The 24,578-nt window shown below is 43.6% G+C and overlaps 1 protein-coding gene across 1 annotated transcript in view; it reads left to right on the plus strand.

The window, feature by feature from the left end:
• The window catches only part of LOC146817270 (uncharacterized), a 415,533-nt gene extending 394,578 nt beyond the window's left edge, over positions 1-20,955 (plus strand). Inside the window, exon 3 of the mRNA XM_085609187.1 lies at positions 19,996-20,955. Within this exon, the coding sequence (XP_085465313.1) occupies positions 19,996-20,148 (153 nt within the window). The 3' untranslated portion in view covers positions 20,149-20,955. The remainder of the gene's footprint in view (positions 1-19,995) is intronic.
• The last annotated feature ends 3,623 nt before the right edge of the window (positions 20,956-24,578 follow it).

Here is a 24,578-nt window from a genome sequence, read left to right on the forward strand (position 1 = left end):
ATTGGTTGAAAGCAGGGGGTAGGGAGCATAGCCTGCTCACAGGCTTGTTCTTTCTGCCAACCAATGCTGCATTTGGTGAAGACTGTGTGCAGCTAGCCTTGACTGATAGCTATGATAGGGTGCAGGGAATTCAATTTGGATGTAAAAATTTTAATTTTCTGATGAAAAAAACACAGGGAAAAATTGAATTGTTGTTCCAGCTCAAACATGACAAACAACTAAAATTTGCCAGTTATGGTTCTCAAGTCGCACAAAACACTGCATAGGCTGCACGAACCACCATGCTCAAAGCACCAATTTGCAAAAGGTACAGAAACACCGAAAGAAGTAAACATGAGAACAACATGGTGGGTGACACTAGTTATGGCAGTGTGTAATTTGTGTTAGGGATCATAACTGACACATTTCAGTTGTTTTGAATTGATGGGGTACCTAACTAATTTGGGGGTGCAGACATCTGATTCTAAAAAGTGGTCTGGAGGAAAAACTGCACTGTGGATGGGAAGCTGCTTTTGATCTGCTAGTATCTGGTTGGCAGCAATATGACTGGAGTGCAGAATCCCAAGAGAGTGAATTTATTTTCTCTCTGGGGACTACTTGCATGTGCTTGTGGGACATCGGGATAAGGGGGTTTGGGCACAAATAGAGCCACTCCATGCAATGGCTTCACTGCTAGTGATTTGATGGTACATAGGTATCTATGACTTGTATGGTTTCAGAGTTTTGGGTCAAAGAGCTCAAAGCAATTTTTAGATATGATTCTGCACTTAGTCCTAATAGAACTAAGGATTGAGGTATCCCTTAGGTTGTATAACAGGGAAATTCCTCTCCTGGAGTGCCTGAGGTCTTTGAGCCTTATGTAATATTACATAAAATTATGAATAGGGAATAGTGAAAGATAAAACATCACTATTACAGAGTCACAAATCCATATTTACTATATGATGCCAGTACTAGGGAAGAGGTGTTGCGCCGCGGCTAGGGCGACTGACTCCGGAATCTTGTGATCACGGTTTGATCGCCGCCGGCAGATTAGCCCAGCACAATGTGACTCTGGGCAATAGTTTGCTTAATCTTCCCGACGGCCCCTAGCGACCCTTACGGGTGATTGTTCGCGCTTTACAAATGTCGATTATTATTATTACTAATTTCAGACTCTAAAAGAGTTCATAATTGTAAATTACTGAATTACAAACTGCATATGTCCACATCACAGATCATGGATGTTGCAGTGCCAGCAATTTCTGACATTGTAATCAGAAAGTACAACACCAGGTGCACATTAAATATCCCGAGGCAAAAAAAAAAAAATCTGACTCAGAATACAGGAAAGGGTCAAAGCAGTGGGTGACACACATAACACCACTGAACAAATCAGTAACTGCTGCCCTAGAGTCTGGTCATACATCGAAGAGAACTTCGTTATGGCAATCTGATGTCTTCCAACTGCTGTAACTTCTATAGCGTCTTAACTTTCTGATGGTAGGATGCGCAAAGACCACAGGACTGGGGTGGCTCTAGCTCTTCTATAGGGTTTAGGATTACCTGCCTTCTTAAATAGTACTTCGAATGGATTTCATTCTCTGTCTGCTCAAAGAATGTGACTGTGTCTGAAAAGCCTCCTCCTTCTCCTATTTCTTCTTTGATGAGATCCCACAATTCACATTTCTCTCACCATCGAATAGAGGAATGTCATTTACAAAGAGTGTGTTGCATCCTTCACTTTTTTTTATATTCCGAACATGGTACAATCTAAATATCCAAATTGATTGCACATAGGCAATACGGGGGCCCTAGTTTACAGTGCTTTGTGCATTACTATACAGCCCTCCATTTATCTCAATTGGTTTATCTTTGGTGAAGACAGGATGATCCCCCACTATGGGTTATCACTGAAAGACAATCTGTACAGGCAACTTCAGGTTTACAAATGTTTTATATTCATAAATCACCTGCATTACACACTTCCAACCCTATTATTCAATCTATGCTTAAGATTTGGATACATGCCCACAAACTCCTTAAGAGTAACTGGAGACTACATAAAAAGGCCCCTAAATGGTATAACACTGATATTAGAATTTAGTGTTTAGAAATCTGAGAATTTAACATTTCATGGAAATTTATTGTTTGGCCATAATTTGATTTATTGTTTAATTTTCTGTTTTTGCTGTATTGTTTATATATTGAAATTTGATTAAAGAAGAACATAGTACAATCTGCTTCCACTTTAAGGTCTTTCGAGAATGCAATGAGTAATTTTTGGGACTATTCATAATTTTCAAATATGTAGTACTTATGAAAAGTGACTTTATTGAAATTGCGTTTAGGTAGTCACTATTCCCATTCCACTTCGCTAGCGATTCAGAGAGATGTTTCATCAAATCAGTGTTTTTCTGCCCTTAGTGCATTGCAATGCAGAGTGCACATTTTGAGGTTACAAACTAAGGGGCATATTATCAAGGACAGCGTTAAAATCATCGCCGCTTTAGCGGCAGAAAACTGCCGCTAAAGTGGCGATAATGGGCTTTATAATATGCCCTTGTGAATTCCAATAGAAGCCCAGGTTCACACCAGTTTTAAAGAACAAAGGTCCTTGGCATAGGAGGGAATAGAGTAAACATTTCTACATAGACTACAATGAGCACTATGGGTAGTCTCCCAATGTCCAGCCGGACAAAGGAATATTTATTCAAATAAGATAACAGGGCAATGAACGGAATACAGAGAACAACAGGGATGGCTAACGGCACAATCCTGTACCGAGCATTGAAGTAAAGGGATAGGGAATTTAGACACAAGAAGGAAATAACAGGCAAGGAAATTGGTAGAAAGAAGAGCAAAAGGCGGCTTACATTTACATGGAAATACTACGTAAGCTCATACCAACAAACAACACAATAGATTTTACACAATGGTTAAATTGTGGTGTTTGCTAAACAGGTCGACGTTTCGATCCCTAGCTCTCAATACTACGGGATCATCATCAGGACTAGAATATGAACTGTTGCCTGATAAGTAGTGTCAAGAAGCCTGTAGGGTTATGAGACAGGAAACAAAGAAACAACAAAAAAATAATAAATAAACAGTAAATATGGTCCACCACACTTAGAGCATATCTTTCGCAAACCGTTTTGATGATGTGGAACAATTCGCCATGTGAATAGGATGGGGTGACGTGAACGTGATGGTAGAAATGCGGACAAGAATGACAACGTTGCTATGTGCAGTGGCGCACATTGTGGATACAAGGCCCATAAGGTCAGCGACGGTGAGGGGGCAACAGGAGATGTGAAAAGTGCCCTTTATTGTCAGTGAAAAGGATGTCAGGAAGGCGTATGCGGGTGACGAAGGGCGGTGTGACCAGCTAATAATGCGTGTCGTACCGAGATAACCCAAAAACGACGACACGTGTGGTTGAATGACCAGGGGCGGCGCGGTGATATTTGGAACATGCTCGTTGGCAAAATAGGTGCTTACGGAGGGAGAACCGTGTAAAAATCAGCGGACACGGCGCAGTAATGGAATTACTGCAAGACAAAAAGTCGGTGTGCGCTGACCTGGCGAGCAGCTCGGCGGGTGCCTGGAGCTCGTGGGGAAGACCGCGAATGTCTCAAAAGGGATCTGGAGGAAGGAAAAGGGGGGGGAGATGGAGTGAGCCTGGTGCTGGGGGTGGTCCGTGTGAGGAAATATGAATTTTGTGATCAGTTATGTCCCCTATCGTAGACCCCAACGGCTCCATGTGCATGCTATAAGTACATGTATGTTCCCTCCTGCTCCAGTTCTGAAGACGCAAATATATGTGCGTCCACCGTCAACATGTCCTCTTTCAGATCCGCCATGAATGGGTCAGATATTCCATTCCTAAGTATGAAAGGCCACCGACTTTATGTGGTTCACTTTCCACATCTCACAGATTCAGGCGAGTAGGCCCGAATTCTGTCATCGAGCCTTTTCCTGCCTTCTGCCTCTGAAAGCTCCAGTCTGAGCCTGCATCCGTGACCATGAACTTTGTCCTACTCCCTGCGCGGCTAACGGTGCCTGATCCACCATATTGCCTGCCAAAAACTGTATTTCACCTTCGAGATTATCTCCTTCGCTCCTCATCCGATGCATTCCTGTCTAGTAGTTTAGGTAAACATTCTTCCAGCTTCCGTGCAAAGGGCCAGGCTTCGCTGCCCTCATGCCAGTAATTCATAGCCCCGTTACCATGGAATATTCCTACCCCCTCGCATCTAGTGTAGACACTTAGACGCTTGTACACGCACTAACAGTCAGTATAGTCAGTATAGAATAAGATTCTATCCTAAGAGACCTCTCTTTTGGATAACACAGTTCTTTAAACATAGGATATTAGATATGATTTGGAATTAGGTTGACATAACCCCAGACTTCTGTCTCCACATGTAGAGCTAAATGTCAAGTCTCCTTCACCCTCTAGTTGCACGTCAATCACACGTCATGCAGCTGCGCGCGCATCTCTGCCACATATTTCTGCTGACATTGCAGGATTCTTTTATGGATCCACCCACTTGTAACATCATGTTTAAATGACGTATTTTAGTTACACCCATGTTTAGTTACGTATGTACAGTTTATCTGAGTTATCAGCTGTCACGCCTCTTGCATCTGTTTCACTGTAATGCATTTTCTATAAAACCGCTTAACTGTCAATAATATATGTTCCTTCCTTCCTGAACTTTCGTGGTGATGGAATAGAAGGCCCACAATTCAAATTGTCTCCCTTTTTATAAGAATAAAGCCTTTTAAAAACCTCTAATACCACGGATTCTGCCTCTTATATTTACTGAGTTATTCTTGATAGATTTTACCGCATAAAAAATAGTACCGGTAACGAAATATTTACCACATAAATTGGCGCCCGAATAGGGACACTTTCTCATCTCACGCGCCGGCGGTGCGTTGCAGGCCCGGTCTCCTGCCACAGCTGAACGGACAACAAAAACGCGTATCTGCAGGATTTCCTGTGTCTCCTTCCGGCCAAGCGGGGACGACTGAGGCTGCGATCAACACCCAGACGAGGCGGTGAGAAGTGCGAAGTATCCCGACCAGAGCCTAGCTGAGAGAGCAAGATCCGAGGTATACAGAGACCCGCCAGGTTCCGAAGTTCCGAGTCCAGTCGAGTCGAATCCAGTCCGGTCCAGTTTCAAGTTCCGTTCCGAGGCCTTCCGTTCCGAGCTACCCGGTGAGTACCATTACCGGGGAGGCATTTAACGTGCACATAGTCTGTGCCGGTCAAGACGGGTTTGGGTACACAAATCCGGTCTGCACTGTTTTAGCAGTGTATCTGTACTGTTTAGCAGTATATATAGTATGTTGTGCATATAAATAGGTATTATCCAGTGTCAGTATAATGTCAGTAACTAGTTTCTTATTAGTTATCATTGTTCGTTAAAAACTGTTAAGCGTTAAATGTTTTAAATACGTTCTATATATATTGTGGTATGAATGACTGTTCATTATTGTGTTTTCTCGTACAAAGTGTGTTCTAGAAACAAGATCTAAAAATGCCGCTCTTTTCGAAACTAAGACAAATCAAAACTAGAAAAGGTGTACTCGAAGAAGCTGTTCCCATCCCACCGAGGGACACTCCAGGGTACTTCATGTATCATAAGCATGGCCTAGATGCCGTATTATTTCTTGATTTATGGGTAGATTACACCAAAGAATTACCAGAGAGTCAGAGATGGCCCGCAGCGGGGACCTGGGATGCAGATTGCATCATGAGAGTAGAAGAAGAATTATGGAAAAAGAAAGCCAGACAGTCACAGAAAGATGCCATTGAATTATGGCGTAAAGAATCATATCGACGTACAGAAAAAGCACTCAGACAGGAAAATAAGGGTAAGGAGAATTCGAATAAAGTCCGAGAAAATCTATTACTTGAGGAAGGTACCCGAGTAAAATCAGAACAAGTAGATAGACAAAGAAACGCTCTTATGAATGGTATGTATCCACTTCTGGCCGAAGGGTTACCTAAGGCTACTCCGGAAATACCAAAAGACTTGCCAACTCCATTGTTTCCGATAAAAGCACATCCCAAGGGACATCCCCGAACCGCAGAAGATGTTTTCCTTTCCCGCTATTTAGATGACGCAGCTCCCGAGTATGCTAATACCGCACCACATAGACCGCTTGCCGATGATGCTCATCGCCAAGAACATTCGTCTGTACCTCCGCAACAACACGCTTCGACACACATTCCGACAAGCACATCTGTTTCTACAGCTTTTCCCACAACGACGGTTGCTGTCTCACCCTCAACAAATCCTTTCACGTCCAGCACCCCAGACGGTGCTACAGGAGGTACGACAGACATTTTTTCTACACCACCCAGAGGAAATAAATTTTCCCTTAGAGATTTAGCCCTCCAACGTACGCCCAAACTAGCCACTCCCGACATGCTTAAGGAACTTCTAGTAGATTGTAGATATGATCCTGTGCCCGGTAAACGGGACGAAATGCTACTGTCATCATTACGTATTAGACGAGCTGCAATATATTTAACGAAGTTACCAGGAATGAATACACATTTAGAAAATATATATCACTTTGTCCAGTCAGGGCGAGGTCCTGAAAGTATTAGCAGAGCCATGGAGTACCAAAAAGCGGAGGTACAGGGACAACTGTTACGTTTCCTCATAAACTGTGTAATTAGAAATCAAGACCGGCCTGGGGTAAATCCGGAAGAAATGCAAACACTTGTCACTTGGGGTCGGAATATATCAGAAGGAAGACATGATAAACAGTTATGTATAGTAGCTATGTACCGAAAGATCCGCAAAGAGGTAGAACGAATACACGAAGAAAGATTAGAGGTAGACGCCGCTGATCTAAACAGAGAGGAGGAGGAGCAAGAATCAGAGCAAGTAGACACGATAGCTTATGTAGGTAAAGGAAGACCCCATAATAATACCAGAGGTTTTAACGACCCAATACGTCCAATACGTCCAGAATATAATAGACATTTTCCAAACCCTATGCTGAATACAAAATCCCCTGAACACCTATTCCAAGCCGCTGATAAATTACTCCGAGATCGAAGGGGGTACCACGTGCTCGATTCCATGGACGAACAAGAATTAGCCAGGTCAGCAGTACAATGGGCTGACAGTCCCGGCGAATACAATGATGATGTACTTACACACACGTTTCTGAATCTAGACCCATATGAACAGCGTTTAGCTAGTATATACATGATTCAACACCTCCTTATATTATATAAAAGCCAACACTCTGATCCAGGACCCTTACCTGACATATTGACAGAACTACTCACCAACATATGGAGAGGGTCAGGTACTGATTTGATTAAGGAAATACTAGAATCCCGAAACCAATATTTAAATTTCGCATGCCCAGAACACGTTCCAGTTCCCATAATGGGAAGAAAAATGTATCACATAGATAGACAGAACCCGTTACGCGAAGTGCACCCGATCAGAGGTGCCGACGATAATTTCACACGTGTGTTTGTATACACGCCTATAACTAAACTGGAATTATTAGAAATGAAGAAAGTAGTACCCAGTCATGACAAAGATCCAGCAGGTTTCCACCGTGAGATAAAAGACATGTTACTCATGGGAGAGTATACCTACCCCGACATTATGAAAATATTAAAAGTCCTATTACCCGCAGGTGTTTATGAAAAACTCAAAGAAAAAGAATGGGAGGTAGGAGACCAAAAGATAGATTGGACAGCATTAGAAAACGAAGAAAAGGCCCGAGCTGCAGGAGCAGGGCTTGGGGATAAAACTACAGCACTAGCAGGATTACTAATACAGGTATTGCCACGTTTATTAACTACGAAAAAGGAAGACTGGGGTGCAATCTCAGCCTGTAAACAAAAACCAGACGAAGATACAAGTGATTTCTATTCCCGATTTGAAAAATGTTTCAGTATAAATAGTGGTATAAAAGCTAGTAGTGAGTCATATCCACATCTGTTTGTGACAAAATTAGTTGAAAATTCTCTGCTACAAGTCAAGAATAGAGTATTGAAATTCGAAAGTACCTGGCAAGGTAATACCCCATCACAGATGCTACAGATGTTACAATATCATCACAATAGAATTAGAGAAGAACAAGAACACGAACAAAGACGTATGAAAGATACGAAAATGAAAATGCTTGTTGCACAGTCAGTTCCAGCTGATAGTCATCAAAAGGGTGATTCCGCAGGCCCTGCGAAAGGGACATGCAACTATTGTAAACAACAAGGTCATTATATACACGATTGTCCAGTCCTGAAACATAATATAGCCACAGGTAGAACCCATGAGAGACCACGTCCACCTAGACAGGATCAGAATCAACAACAGACGCCTCAGCAGGCACAACCTAGGTTAGCTCCGCAACAGGCAGCTCCACAACAAATTGTAGTACCACCACAAGCGCAGCCTACTGCTGCAACTCAAGCAACAACACAACAAATGTATCAGTATGCACAAACAGATTATCCCGATTATCAGCGATACTCATGAGATAGCCTAGAGAGGGAAGTTGGCTTACCCCTTATTGAGGTTCCTGTAGACCAAGAGGGACCTTATGTACATAGTGAACTATTAGGGGAAGACAGAAAGTTTTTACTTGATACAGGGGCAAGCAGAACAACTATAAGACGTAGTGAAGTTCCAGGGGCACCCCTCTCAGGCTCACAGAATATTTCTCTTGGATTTTCAGGAAAACCTATAATTAACGACGTAACACAACCTCTTGCACTCACAGTAGGTCCATTAACACGTACAACAGATTTGTTGCTTACTAAATCATGTCCAGAAAACTTGTTAGGTATAAAAACATTGAAAGCTCTAGGAGCCATAATATGTTGTTCTCCGGAAGGAGTACGACTATTTTTACGTGACTTTAAAGGTCACTACGTGTCCAGAGACATGGATCACCGACTGCAGAATTTACCTACACATTTATGGGCACAAGGCCCCACTGATGTTGGTTGCATGAACATTACACCATATCGAGTTACACTGAAAACAGGAATAGTACTACCACGAATGCGACAATACAAGTTACCACCAGATGCTGTAGTGGCTTTACTGCAAATCATTGACGAGCTCATTGCACAAGGAGTGGTTGTCGAAACAGACTCCAATGTATGTAATTCTCCGATAATTCCGATTCTTAAAAGAACGGATCCAAAAGCTCCACCAGTATATCGATTAGTTATTGATCTGCGCGAATTAAATAAATGCATTGTACCACAATACCCTGTGGTCCCAGATATCTCTTCATTACTCACAGCTATTGACTCAGAAGCAACGTTTTTCACTGTAATTGATCTCAAGAATGCTTTCTTTAGTGTCCCAATCGATCCGGAAAGTCAATATTTGTTCGGTTTTAGTTTAAATGGACGAAGTTTTAAATTCACACGCGCACCTCAAGGATTTACAGAAAGCCCCAGCATCTATAGCCAAGCACTGAAACGAGAACTTGACAGTATCCATATGCCAGTTAACACTGCCTTGTTTCAATATGTCGATGATTTGCTGATCACCGCTCGAAGCGAACCTGAATGTGAAAAAGCGTCACTGACGGTTCTGAAATTTCTGGCTGACAAGGGGCACAAGGTGTCCCCTTCTAAGCTGCAATTCTGTGTCCAACGAGTTGTTTACCTTGGGCACTCGCTGTCCAAGGAGGGAAGGCAGCTTACACCCGACCGCATACAGTTAATCGCTAACATGCCACCACCCAAGACACAAAAGGAGGTACGGGCTTTTATAGGCCTCACTTCATACTGTAGGCAGTGGATCCCTCAATATGCATTTCTAGCAAAACCACTCATCCAGTTGACAACACAGGAGGCAGCCACATCGACTGTCCTCCCTTGGACTCAAGAACATACACACGCCTTTGAAAGCTTAAAGAAAGCTTTATGCCAAGCACCTGTTCTAGCAACACCATGTTACAGTAAACAGTTTACACTCTTTGTGACAGAACGCGAAGGTACTGCTTTGTCAGTACTCACTCAGGAACAAGCAGGATCACACAAACCATGTGCTTATTTCTCTAGTACATTAGATCCAGTAGCTCAGGCACTTCCAGCGTGCCTGAAATCAGTGGCAGCAACAGCTTTAGCAATCAGACAAAGCGATGCCATAGTGTTAGGACACCAACTGACAGTACAAGTACCACACGCAGTAGAGGTTCTCTTGAACCGCACACAAACACAACACTTGACGATAGCAAGACTCACTGGTTACGAATTAACACTGTTAGAGCCACATATAGAAATCAGACGTTGTAATACGTTAAATCCTGCCACACTGTTACCAGTGGGCGGAACAGATCCATTGGCACATGATTGTGTCGAAGTCATTACTATCACGACGAAACCCAGACAAGACTTGACAGACATCCCTTTGACAGATCCAGACTTGACATTGTATGTAGATGGGTCATGTATGAGAACAAGTACAGGAGAGTTAGTGGCCGCTTACGCAGTCACAACAGACACTGAAGTCATTGAAACAAATTGTATTAACACTTTGTCAGCTCAAGCAGCAGAGCTCACCGCTCTGACACAAGCCTGTATTCAAGCCACAAATAAAAAAGTCAACATATACACAGATTCACGTTATGCATTCGGAGTCGTCCATGACTTCGGCGTACTGTGGCGAGAGAGAGGTTATTTAACTTCTTACGGTGCCCACATTCAACACGGACCCCTCATTCAAGCCCTATTAGACGCGATTCATCTACCTACTGCAATATCGATTATGAAATGCAAAGCCCATACAAAAGTTACCGATATCATTTCTCAGGGTAATGACCTAGCTGACAGAACAGCTAAACAGACTGCTCAGAATCAGACTCACACAACTGACATGACAAAGACAATAGTTCCGACACCAACACATTGCATGACAGTTAAGGATCCCGCCCTTGATGTAATCGACATACAGACACACGCTACACCAGAAGAAATAAAGAAATGGACTGAATTAGGAGGGATCCAAACAGATCAGGGATGGATGACGAAGGAAAAATCTATATGGTTTCTTCCCGACTCAATGGTCCAAGTCATCATTAACACTATACATAGTCCAGCGCACCTAGGAGAAAAAGCTATGCTAGACAGCATTCAACACATTTGGTTCAACAAACATTTGCGAGCCGCAGCTAAACAAAAAGTTCGTACCTGTATGATATGTTGTCAGTTTAATCCAGGTAAAAGCATCCCCGTAGAACAGGGTGGATTTCAACCTCCTAATCATGCTTTTGAGGTCCTCCAGATGGATTATATCCAGATGGAACGATGTCGAGGATTCAAATATGTTCTCGTAGTTGTCTGTGCTCTTTCCCGTTGGACAGAAGCATACCCGGTTTCAGATTACACTGCCCCGACTACTGCCAAACAGTTAGTTCGAGAATTCTTCCCACGGTACGGTTTACCACGTGTTGTCTACTCAGATAACGGCCAGCCGTTCTCATCCGAACTAATGAAACACGTTTCCCTTCTATTAGGATATCAATGGAAATTTCACTGTGTCCGACATCCCGAGGCAGCAGGTCTCGTAGAACGCCATAATCAAACTTTGAAAATTAGATTGTCCAAAATATGTAGAGAAAAAGGAGTCGATTGGATAGTAGCCTTACCAGTTGCGCTCTTTTACATGAGAATGGTAGCACATTCTCGAACAGGGCTATCCCCGTATGAGGTGATCTTCGGTAGACCACCAAATATGTGGGGGACGCCTATACCTCGCAAAATCACTGACGTTGACTGTAATATGCTGACAGATTACCTGGCTTCCTTGATGTCTGCACTACAATCTTGTCGTTCACAGGTATCCGCAGCTTTTCCCGATAATACTGAGGTGAAGCCCCATGACGTGGTTCCTGGGGATCTGGTGCTGGTCAGGAACTTTGACCGGAAGACCCAACTGGATCCTAGGTGGAAGTCACCGAAGTTAGTTTTACTCACCACAAGGACAGCCGTGAAAATCGAAGGAAGAAAAGGATGGTTGCACTCGAGTCATATCAAGAAATTTTATGGACTACCATCCAATATAGAGACTAAACCCTGTATTTCCTCAAAGACAGACTCAAAGCTCCCCTTGGTTGAGCAATCGAACTCAGAAATCTATAAACTAAAATTGAGGTCTAATAAGTCAGACAATTTGATTGTTTAAGTCCTCTCCAAGGTGAATCGGTTGCATTTGTCTCTGACATGTATCCCCTGGACCGGAATAGAGAAAGAAATAATGAAATGCTGCTCAAGAAGCAAGCGTATTGTAAATCATTTCGTAGTCATTGTACAGTAACATTATTAATTTTGTTTTTTCTAAGTCTTTTGATCATCATTGTCAGCATCCTATTGCACATGTATTACCCTATTCCTAAGCGTACTTATAATATAACTGCAGAACATTCTTTTAGTGAATTTCCTCCACATGAATTGTCTTATAGATTTGCGCTGCGCAACAACACTTTTATTAGTATGTTACATCATTCCCATCAAACCAGCAATGCCACAAATTGTTGGATATGTGGCCGACTCCCTCCCTATCAGAACTATAAGGGAGTCTTGCCCCTCTTTCCCTATCCGTTCACACACAATGGCTCCTGTGGAGCATGGTTTAGTTTGATTAATACCCTAGATTCAAATTCCGCAGTTTATCAAGACAACTGGGTATGGGGAAACCTGAACCTAGCTTTACTTAAAGTCTGCTACCCTAACAAGGAGGGACTTCCCAAAAGAACAGGAACTGATCTAGAAAATGAAGTATATGGATTAGGTAATTTTTTATTTTTTTTTTATTTTTTTTTTAAAAACCTTTATTTGTGCATATGAAAAGAACAAATACGGGCCTACAACCGTCAGGCCGGCCACGGTACGGTTAAGCACAGATACAAACATTACATCCCCTGAGCATCCACGGTCAAGATTAGCAACGAGTCATGAGGTATACACTGGAGAGATCCTTGACACCAGGGGGAGGAGAAGTGAAGGTTAATTTTAAGGTTTTCAAAATAATTTTATCAGGGAAAAATCAGTAAAGAATAAGAACCAAGGAGATTCGAGTCCGCAAAATAGCTTCACCACACGGGAGAGCAGCAGCATCATTAAAACGGTCATGGAAGGAAAATCTCAGGCAGTGAGGCGATGCAGTTATATAACAGGATAGTCACATGAGTAAATATGCACCCCTCCAGAGCCGCCCCCACTCAATCCACCCCACACCCGGACCCCGAATCGAAACAAGTATAGCACAGAAACATAAAAGAAAAAGGCCCATAGAACTAAGTAGAAACAGTGAATTACCCCCCCACCCTACACCAATGCGGAGGCTACGGCCTACCCCCCCCCCAGCATAGTGCCTGTCGCCCAATGAACCCGAAATATAGACAAGAGAGAAAGTAGGAATAGAGTAAAGAAAAATAAGAGAACAAAGAGGTAAGTGGGGAGGAGCCTACGTTACCCCAGAGCGCCCGAAACCATCGGCCAGCTATGGCCTCCACACACTGAGAACCCACTACGCCAAAAGCGGTCGTGTGAAGATAACGTGTCACAACAATTTAAATGAAGGCGAACAAAACCGCGACGAGTGCGCACAACATATGCAAACAGTTCCAATCCAGTCCAGTCCATCCGTGAGACCATGGCGATATAACTCAGTTCAGCCCTGGCCCGATCGCGGGCTTAAGATTACACCAGCCCCTACATGAAGGCCACGCACCCCGTGCAGACAAAGACAATATGGCCGCTTGGGAGAAGATGGTGAAGTAGAGTCACAAAATGGCCGCCGACCATCTATAGAGGTCCCCTTGTGCACCACATAAAGTCCAGACCTGGCATGTAAAGTACAGGAGTTCCACAGAAAAGAAGCAGTAGGCCACCATGAACGGTTCCTCGAGGACGTCGGGTGTCGCTCTGCTGGATACTCTTGCGGGCACGGTGAGGCAGGCAACAACGAAGCAGGCAACAATGAACGGGGAGACAAAGTATCCGCAATTGAGCTGGAGAGCGATTGATCCTGGGTGCCGGTAAAGCCAGATGCAGGCACCAGTGTAGCACGATCATAAACAGCCATTGCGTCCCCGCAAGAGGACAAAAGCACTGGCAGACCCACGCCTTGTTGATGACAAACGGGGTGCTCACGACCCGCAGCCGACAGTATGGAGTCAAACCGCTCACTCAGCGCCTGCAAGCCAAGACACATTTGTAGACGAAAGTCCCGTAGGGCAGCCAGAACGGAGCCGCATGTCAGCGGAGGCTGCGCCCCCACATCGGTAGCAATCCGGGACGGCACTGCGGAGCTGGTGTCTGGTAGAGGGAGGGCGAAGCGGGCAGCGGGCGAGACCGGAGTAGCATCCCCCAGCCGCGAGCAGGCAATCAACGCCATGTTTTACCGCAGAACGGTACAGTGGCCAGGGGGGGGGGTCTTAGCAAGGAGGCAATTCCCCTCAGGTCTGCGCCGCAGCAGGGAAAAGCCAACAGTCGCTGCCCTTCCCTCGGGTTCTCTTTACAGCCGACTAGGCAATAGAAGAAGGGGGTCTGCAGCCTCCCACAGCGCGGTCCACAGAACGGGGCAGGAGACCCGCCGCACCGGGGCTTACCCTATAGCTCCAGCCCATCCGGTGCTGGGTGCAGGAGGGGTCTGGGCGTCCCTCCCCCGGCTCATCCGGCGACAGTCCGTGGTGTGAGGTGGGACCGGGACCTCGGGGCTCAGGTGTACGCTAGCGGGTCCGGTAACTGCGGAGCTTCCAGGGGGCCGGCCAAGGCCACAATAGAGCAGGGGTCCAGTGCGGAGAACAAAAGCACCAAGAACTCCGGCGTCCGGGCGGGCTAAGACTCCGGGAAAGCGGCGGCGCGGTCAGCGCATCGTCGCACACGTTGCACCTCGAAAATCGGCGAGGATAGGAATCAGGATGATAGTCCGAGGCCAAGGGCCGACGGAGCCGGGCGCTCAAGCGTCTGCTCCGGTCGCCATCTTGGCTCCTCCCCCCGGATTAGGTAATTTTACACTTAACCTCATGATCCTGAACGTTGAATCTGAAGCTACACCAATCTTGCCCGCCATGTCAGTATTCCCAGTAAAAGGGGAATTATGTATAAGAAAGAATGGTTCCATACATATGGGCCATAGTAAATGCACCACTGTAATAAAATTCAGTGATCAAGGCAAGTCTACATTTAGAGCTTCCCATCATTCCTACTTCATATGTGGCCAGACCGCATATATATGTCTACCTTTAGATTGGGATGGTACCTGTTACATAGCATTCCTTCGGCCACCTGTTTTCCTAGCTCCTCCTGATTATCATAGAAATACCCATTTAGTACACAATAGACAGCAGAGAGATCTCCCAATTGTCGATTACACTGAAACAGCATGGGAGAAATACACAGATTTCAATAAAGGTTTCTTTCCTTATATAGGTACAGTCACTAATAGTAAGCTGATACGTAGATTAACCAGAACCCTTGAAGCCGTAGTGAACGAAACTATTTCCGCCTTAGGCAATTTAACAGAAGAACAGTCTGCCATGCGGATTGTTGTGCTTCAAAATCGTCTTGTCCTTGACGTCATCCTGGCCGATAGGGGCGGAGCTTGTAGGGTCATCGGATCAAGTTGTTGCATTTTCATACCAGAAAATTCGCCGTCAGTATATAAAGCCATAACCCGCCTTCATAAGATTGTAAGCCAGATACACCAGAGTCCAGGCACCTGGACTTGGTCCGGTTGGTTCTGGGGCGTGTTGTCAGCCTGGGGATGGAGAATATTATCCTTCCTGGGTATTGGCTTCCTCATACTATTCAGTTGCTGCTTATGTCTACAATGTGGGCCAGCGATTTGTGGTCTGTGTGCCACCTCGTGTATCCCACATCCAAGTATTCGTTCGAGATCCCGGAAGAAGAAAGAAGAACAAATGATGCTATATGAACAGATCGATGGATTGATGAAGATCGATATCTCCTAAGGGTCCGAAGGGGACAAGGAGGGAATGAGGAAATATGAATTTTGTGATCAGTTATGTCCCCTATCGTAGACCCCAACGGCTCCATGTGCATGCTATAAGTACATGTATGTTCCCTCCTGCTCCAGTTCTGAAGACGCAAATATATGTGCGTCCACCGTCAACATGTCCTCTTTCAGATCCGCCATGAATGGGTCAGATATTCCATTCCTAAGTATGAAAGGCCACCGACTTTATGTGGTTCACTTTCCACATCTCACAGATTCAGGCGAGTAGGCCCGAATTCTGTCATCGAGCCTTTTCCTGCCTTCTGCCTCTGAAAGCTCCAGTCTGAGCCTGCATCCGTGACCATGAACTTTGTCCTACTCCCTGCGCGGCTAACGGTGCCTGATCCACCATATTGCCTGCCAAAAACTGTATTTCACCTTCGAGATTATCTCCTTCGCTCCTCATCCGATGCATTCCTGTCTAGTAGTTTAGGTAAACATTCTTCCAGCTTCCGTGCAAAGGGCCAGGCTTCGCTGCCCTCATGCCAGTAATTCATAGCCCCGTTACCATGGAATATTCCTACCCCCTCGCATCTAGTGTAGACACTTAGACGCTTGTACACGCACTAACAGTCAGTATAGTCAGTATAGAATAAGATTCTATCCTAAGAGACCTCTCTTTTGGATAACACAGTTCTTTAAACATAGGATATTAGATATGATTTGGAATTAGGTTGACATAACCCCAGACTTCTGTCTCCACATGTAGAGCTAAATGTCAAGTCTCCTTCACCCTCTAGTTGCACGTCAATCACACGTCATGCAGCTGCGCGCGCATCTCTGCCACATATTTCTGCTGACATTGCAGGATTCTTTTATGGATCCACCCACTTGTAACATCATGTTTAAATGACGTATTTTAGTTACACCCATGTTTAGTTACGTATGTACAGTTTATCTGAGTTATCAGCTGTCACGCCTCTTGCATCTGTTTCACTGTAATGCATTTTCTATAAAACCGCTTAACTGTCAATAATATATGTTCCTTCCTTCCTGAACTTTCGTGGTGATGGAATAGAAGGCCCACAATTCGAATTGTCTCCCTTTTTATAAGAATAAAGCCTTTTAAAAACCTCTAATACCACGGATTCTGCCTCTTATATTTACTGAGTTATTCTTGATAGATTTTACCGCATAAAAAATAGTACCGGTAACGAAATATTTACCACACGTGAGGAAATGGAAGCGGGACGGGTGTTTACCTTAGGCGTGGTCCGAAAGTTGTCGGACTTGTAGCCGGGGTCAATGAAGGCGTTTTGGGTGAAGACACAGAGGAGGATCCAGCAGGCGTTGTAGAGTGCTGGAGCTGAGGGAGGCAAAATAAGTATTGGGGGGAACCCAAAAATTGTGAGGCTGACGGGTGCAGGGGCAGTCAGGGAAAAGGGCTTACCTGGGAGGCAGAAAGAGGAGCGCAAGAGGCCGGAACGAATGTTCCTTTGGCCTGAAATGGTGAGTATGTGCAGCGGGTTGGGCTGCGGACAGGCGCGGGACCGGAGCTAAAAGTACATGAAAAAAGGGATTAACGGGGAGCGAACACCATAATTGTGCTCTGGCAGATGGCGTGTCAAGCGTGGGCTTACCTCTAGAAGAGTCGCCGGGGGCTCACTCCATCTTCCCCCCTTTCCCTTCCTCCAGATCCCTCTTGAGACATTCGCGGTCTTCCCCACGAGCTCCAGGCACCCGCCGAGCTGCTCGCCAGGTCAGCGCACACCGACTTTTTGTCTTGCAGTAATTCCATCACTGCGCCGTGTCCGCTGATTTTTACACGGTTCTCCCTCCGTAAGCACCTATTTTGCCAACGAGCATGTTCCAAATATCACCGCGCCGCCCCTGGTCATCCAACCACACGTGTCGTCGTTTTTGGGTTATCTCGGTACGACACGCATTATTAGCTGGTCACACCGCCCTTCGTCACCTGCATACGCCTTCCTGACATCCTTTTCACTGACAATAAAGGGCACTTTTCACATCTCCTGTTGCCCCCTCACCGTCGCTGACCTTATGAGCCTTGTATCCACAATGTTCGCCACTGCACATAGCAACGTTGTCATTCTTGTCCGCATGTCTACCATCACGTTCACGTCACCCCATCCTATTCACATGGCGAATTGTTCCACATCATCAAAACGGTTTGCGAATAGATATGCTCTAAGTGTGGTGGACCATATTTACTGTTTATTTATTATTTTTTTGTTGTTTCTTTGTTTCCTGTCTCATAACCCTACAGGCCTCTTGACACTACTTATCAGGCAACAGTTCATATTCTAGTCCTGATGATGATCCCCTAGTATTGAGAGCTAGGGATCGAAACGTCGACCTGTTTAGCAAACACCACAATTTAACCATTGTGTAAAATCTATTGTGTTGTTTGTTGGTATGAGCTTACGTAGTATTACCATGTAAATGTAAGCCGCCTTTTGCTCTTCTTTCTACCAATTTCCTTGCCTGTTATTTCCTTCTTGTGTCTATATTCCCTATCCCTTTACTTCAATGCCCGGTACAGGATTGTGCCGTTAGCCATCCCTGTTGTTCTCTGTATTCCGTTCATTGCCCTGTTATCTTATTTGAATAAATATTCCTTTGTCCGGCTGGACATTGGGAGACTACCCATAGTGCTCATTGTAGTCTATGTAGAAATGTTTACACTATTCCCTCCTATGCCAAGGACCTTTGTTCTTTAAAATAAGTTATTACCCGAGGTCCTCAGGCTACCTGATCGGGTCCCCTTGTTCTTTTCTCTACAGGTTCACACCAGAACATGGGCTTCTATTGGAATTGTCTGCGGCATATTATCAAGCCCATTATCACCGCCTTTAGCGGCAGTTTCCTGCCGCTAAAGCGCCGATAATTTTAACGCCGTCCTTGATAATATGCCCCCAATTTGTAAATGATTTACTACTCTAAATTCTTCATGCTTCTGAACTTTTGTCTTCACTCCCTTCAGCCCAAAGTGTTGCAACAGTCAGAAATTTGCCATTGCCCGTAATAGAGGTGTTAAAGGAAAATTTGAAAAACATGTTTAAGTTTATATTGAAATACAAGAAAAGCCCATTGATAAATAAACACTGTTGCGGTTTCTTTCAGAATTCCAATATCCACTATACTCATTTTTGTAAAAAATAAATTTAAAAAAAGCACATCTTGCAAATATCACAGTTCATATTTCGAACTTTCAGAGGAAAGTTCATCCATTATTACATGACAAAATAATAACTTTTGTAGAATTAAAAAAAAAAGTATGCCTTCATCCATTGGGGATTTAACACAATTACATAAAAAAGAAATATTTTAAATGTGTCACTCTGTTAAAGAGCAGGCTCAGTATTGCAGTGTATGTACATAATGTGTGTATTAGAAAGGTTGGGGTATCGCATGCCACGTGCCAGGAATTCTCATTCTGCGCTCGGATCTTCCATTTTGCAGTTGAAGACCAGATCCGGGTGCGAAAGGACGCTTTGTGGAAGGCTCTGTTGGAGTTAACACATAAAGAAGAAAAAGTATTTCATGCTCGTCTCTGCGTGGTGTTATTTAGAGAAACACCCACTACATTCATATCTGCTCTATATTTGAAGTGTTTAAAATGCGCGAGCTGCTGTTAGTTGTTGCTCTTTGAAGTTCATTACACATATATAAATGGAAGACTGTTACATTTTAATTTGCTGATAAAGAAGAGTCTTTTATATTTAAGTACTACATGCCACTGCTCATCCTAGATACTTTTACTTTATTTGGAGACATCTTTTGTTCCCTGAGTGCAGTTTCAGTCTTGCGCGCCGTTAAGCTTCAAAGGTTATGGGAATAAATAGAGTTTAAAAGCATGCCCTACATCTCTGTGCTGCTTTAATTCCTTTCTTTATGACGCCAGTTTTATTGCTCGGGCTCACTGCTCTTCTGTTGGCCTTTAAAAGCATGGTGCTTTGTTTTACTGCCTTGTTCTTGCTGTTCTCAACATGTTCGCTCTTTTCCTTTTCATGTGGCTCCCAAGATTCCACGCATTGTTCTCACGCGGCCTTCCACATCAGATGAGGATGGGGACCAGCTAAAACAGGACAAAGAAGACTTTGACCTGGAAGAGGCTGATGCTGATGAGAAACAGCACTTTTCGGATGGCTCGAGCGGCGCGTTCTACCCTCCTTAATGCCTTGCTGCATTGGTTCAAATAGATCTTACTTGGACTTGTATTTCTAGAAAGCATACTTGTCTTTTTTTTCTACAATGTAGTACTTGAACCACCATGCCTTATTCGAGCTTTGTTTATTTTTGTATGAACGTTAATCATAACATTCCATGCCTAAAATTTTTGGAAGTTGAATTATGATTTTACCAAAAACTTTGAGAATAATTAGCTTCCGTGACAAGACTACTGGAAGGCAATAGTGAAATATGCTGATGGGATCATACTGCCTTATGTTGCATTCTGGGAGCCAAGTCAATGGCAGAGTGGCCATTTAATCAGTTAAGAGTTCCAATCTAAGCAGAGGTGAAGGAGGAAGGACTCTGGGATTCATCGATGGAGAACATAAAATATGCCAGTCAGTGAAATAATACTTCTGAGGCTTGAGAACTAAAATATGGAAATATTTGTCTCCCTGGCTTATATTTTAGACATCTTTCGGCTTACAAACGTCCAAAAAGGTGTGACTGATTACTGCCTGCAAAAAAAGGGTTGAGTTTACGTGTAATAGAATGACGTCACATTGCCTTTCTGGATAGTACGTCAAACCATTTAGACAGCTCTTGTACTCAGCACATAACAAGGGATGTTTGACCCAGCAATGGAAATGCTTCCAATAAAGCCAAGTACACAGTTATGCGAAGTGCATTTAAATGACGTAATGCTTTGGGATTGTGTATCACTATGCATAGAGATCTTGCAAATAAAAACCTAATGCTTGTTTCCTGGTTCCAGTAGCGGCATACATCTGTGAATGTCGGTGCTTCCTGTTGCCACATTATCAACTTATTTAGAAATGTTCCCTTTGTGTTTTTTTATGTGAATAAAATATCGTATGGTCATATTAATTTTGAAGCCTGATTTTTCACGTAATGTACGCGGTCAGGACTTAAGGGGTGAAGGTGCTTGCTGTTAATGGAGGATGAGGGACGCTATATTCCTTTCAGTTATTCTACAACTATGTTGGACAGCATTTCAGAAGATCCAAAGTGCAACAATAACCTGAAATTGTAAGCATTTCTCCAAACTATGTTCAGCGACCTGTGACAGTCTGTATTGTTAGCTCATGTTGATGGAACCATGAAATAGATGCATTTCATGCCACTTGTACGATTGCTTTTCATTCCTGAAATCGACTGAAGGATAACAGTGAAGCCATTAACACACATATCGACAGAGCTGTCTCTACTGAAAAGAGGAATAAAACGCTGAAAAGAATTTTAAAAGGGCACAAACCACAAGAGATTTCAAAGACTTCAGACACTGGAATGCACCTTCACTTAGGAATCAGGGACCTGAATACAATAAAAGTCGAGTTCCATGTATGTATACAATGCTGACAGTATGGCACACCCTCTGCGCGCTGACAGATGTCACGCGAGCAAGAGAAAAGGGCCTGAATTAGAAACTTCCGAAAAGTGTTCCACCTTTCAATGAATCTCTTGTTTCACTGTCTAAATGCTGCAAAACTATTGTTGGCGGGAGCACACATCCACGATGTGCCTAGTCGCACTCGTTTCTGTCAGAGCTCATGTGTCCATTGCAGATAGTCTCCAGATTAAATAATCCACGTCAGAAAATGATGGCAACTGTTTAATAGAACATTTAAAAAATCTTTTTACGCATAGGTAACATTTACCAAGTACAGAAATTGCAATCCGTGAGAGCTCTGAAAAAAGAATTAGAGAATTTTATTAATTTTAGACACTTGTTCCACCACTCACAGGAAATGGGCAAGCTTTTGGATATGCAATGCTTATCAGTAAAGTTGTTGCAGAATGTGTGATTACTCACAGACCTACAACTTTGTGAGTGTTGTGCACAGTGGCAATACAGACACCCGGTACACTTGCTACAACACCAAGTGCCAAATTGACTAATTGCTCAAGCAACGCAGTAACTAAAGTTCATGCGCTGCGTTCCCTGAAAGGAAGAGAGCATAGCAGCGCCATATTTACTAAGATGTGCGCTGTACATATCTCTCCCTGCGCTGATGCACTTTAGGCATTAGTTACCATTGACACTGGGGTTATTTATCGTTTGTGAAAATGATCATCTATTATGGGTTTTACCTCTAGAATGGGGCATAACTAGTTTACAACACTACATTACACATGTCCTGGTAGTTACAAGGCATCTTGCCAATAAATATCAACACATTTGACCTGCTTAAATTTATATGGGCATGCGTCTTTTTAATTGAACCCATTAGTCAATAAAAATGCAAAAACTCATAATTCCAATGTGTGTGCTAACAAGAGTTATTGCACATACTGGAAGATAATATACGTTTAATTGCACATATACCTATTGATTGAGAGTGCAAATTGCAGTGCTTCATTTGTGAAACAACAGGTGCCCGGGCCCTAAATTTTAGTCAGATGCCGGCTCCCGGTGCTAAGAATATCAGAGGTTTTGAATACCAAGGCTGTAACCATGAAACCTTGACCAAAGTATTGATTTCACTTCATGCCTCTTTCATCCACCATCAGACTTCCTCTTGCCTGGCACTCTTGCAGGTTCTTATTCATTCCTACTATTTCCCTTTATCACAATTTTTTATCTTTCTCTTCCCTCTTTTGTGTTTTTAAATTTATTTCTATGGGTGAAAGTCTTCGAGTAAAATAAGTGCTGGTCCCCAAACATGAGTGCCAGTGGGCTTCACCTGTCCCCACCAGTTCAAATTAAGCAATGGCTATTTCTGTGTCATTGTCATTTGTAATGCCTGTGTTCAGGGCCTCAAAAAAATCTAATGGAACACTTGGCTTGTTGGCTCAGACAGTTTCTTGAGTTAATAGGTGAAGCGTCTGCACTGGTACGATAAGCCCAGACCATCTCCATCATTATCTTACTAACATCACTGCCATTTGTATGGTACCCTTAACCATCCATACCATTACTTTTTGGGTTATACATGGATGTACGGTTTTGCTTAACCCCCTAGAATCCAGAAAACTTTGCAAGTCATTAGACTTCCATTGCATGCTATTATTGGTAATGATAACTGAGGGAATACCTTTCTCTAACATGATATGATCTAAGAGGGCGGGGTGGTTTTAGTCCTGATCTCTCATAAACTTCACCACAATCCACTTGGTATACACATACACATCCACCACCATCATGGCATACTTTGACTCAGCTCTCAGTTCACTCATGGGACCAATGAAAAATGGAATGCCATGGTTTAGCAAGGTTCTGTATATGTCCTAAGTCTGCTTGAGTACCAACGTTCAAGTGTTTCTCTCCTTCTTTACACACATTGCATGAGTGAACCCTTTTGATTCCTGATCGACTCAGTACAGCTGTGACGTAAGTGTTAAAGCGAAATGCAATGAAGGCTGGTTTAGAATGTTGAGTTCTCAGTTACAAACAGACAAATAACGATGTGTAATACTAAGCTTTGTGTGTGGCATAGTCATTAGCGGATGCCCAGGCTGTGAAGATGCTACAATTGGCGATGAGATAGGGGATAAATAACCTGAAGATCGACAGTGCTCTCCCAGAGAGTTTGCTGTGGTCCAAGCAAACTGGTTGTGTGTGCCACGTGTGCCATCACTGAAGTACCGAATTGATGCCTAATACATGTGGAGTCAAAGAGCAACTCCAGCTGCAGAGAAGCAGTTGATGACCACAAAAACATTCCAGAGAATCTACACTTCATTGGCCGAGAACCTGCTGGTCAGTAATCAAAAAGAGGGACAAAGGGCTTTTATACATAAGGTCCAGCACAGATGCCCAAATGCAATATGAAAATTAGAGTTGTGCTATTCCTGAATAAACTAGAGTGTAGCAATATACATAAGACAGTAGGCTATAGAGTCAAAGTGATGGGAATCAATTTCTTTGGAATATAATACTCTCACACACAGTTGGGTGTCATGCTTCATCATTGGGCTGCTCCTCGTCTGCCCGGAGCTGCAATGCCTGACGGGCTCCCAATGAGGGGCACTTTGGCTGAGATCTTTTTCCAAATTGCCGTTTGGTGCCGTGGGGGTGAGGGGCTTAGTGAGTGTAGATGAAGAAGTGGTGTGTGATGTTTATGTGAATTAAAACAGGGATGTGAGTACCAGCAAAAATAATTAAATTGTGGGGTCTCCTACCCTGATTAAGATAAAAAGGAAAGGCGCAATGCTAAGTTAATGTTTCAGGTGTGGCACTCTTCCATGTGGTTGGTCAACATGTTTCTGGCCTATTCTACAAGTCTAGAGGCGATTCGTCAGGACCAAAAATTAAAAAACTATCTACACTAAGTTGGACCGAAAGACAATCATGAACTAATGTTTGAAATTTATGCCACCATGACTTACTCTGTCTAATGACTGGTAGTACTGATTCTACCTATTATGGAGAGAAAATCATATATTAATGCATAATAAGAAACCAATATTACG

The sequence above is a fragment of the Triturus cristatus genome, chromosome 6 (assembly GCF_964204655.1).
Source record: "Triturus cristatus chromosome 6, aTriCri1.1, whole genome shotgun sequence".
In the NCBI taxonomy this organism is placed as follows: domain Eukaryota; kingdom Metazoa; phylum Chordata; class Amphibia; order Caudata; family Salamandridae; genus Triturus; species Triturus cristatus.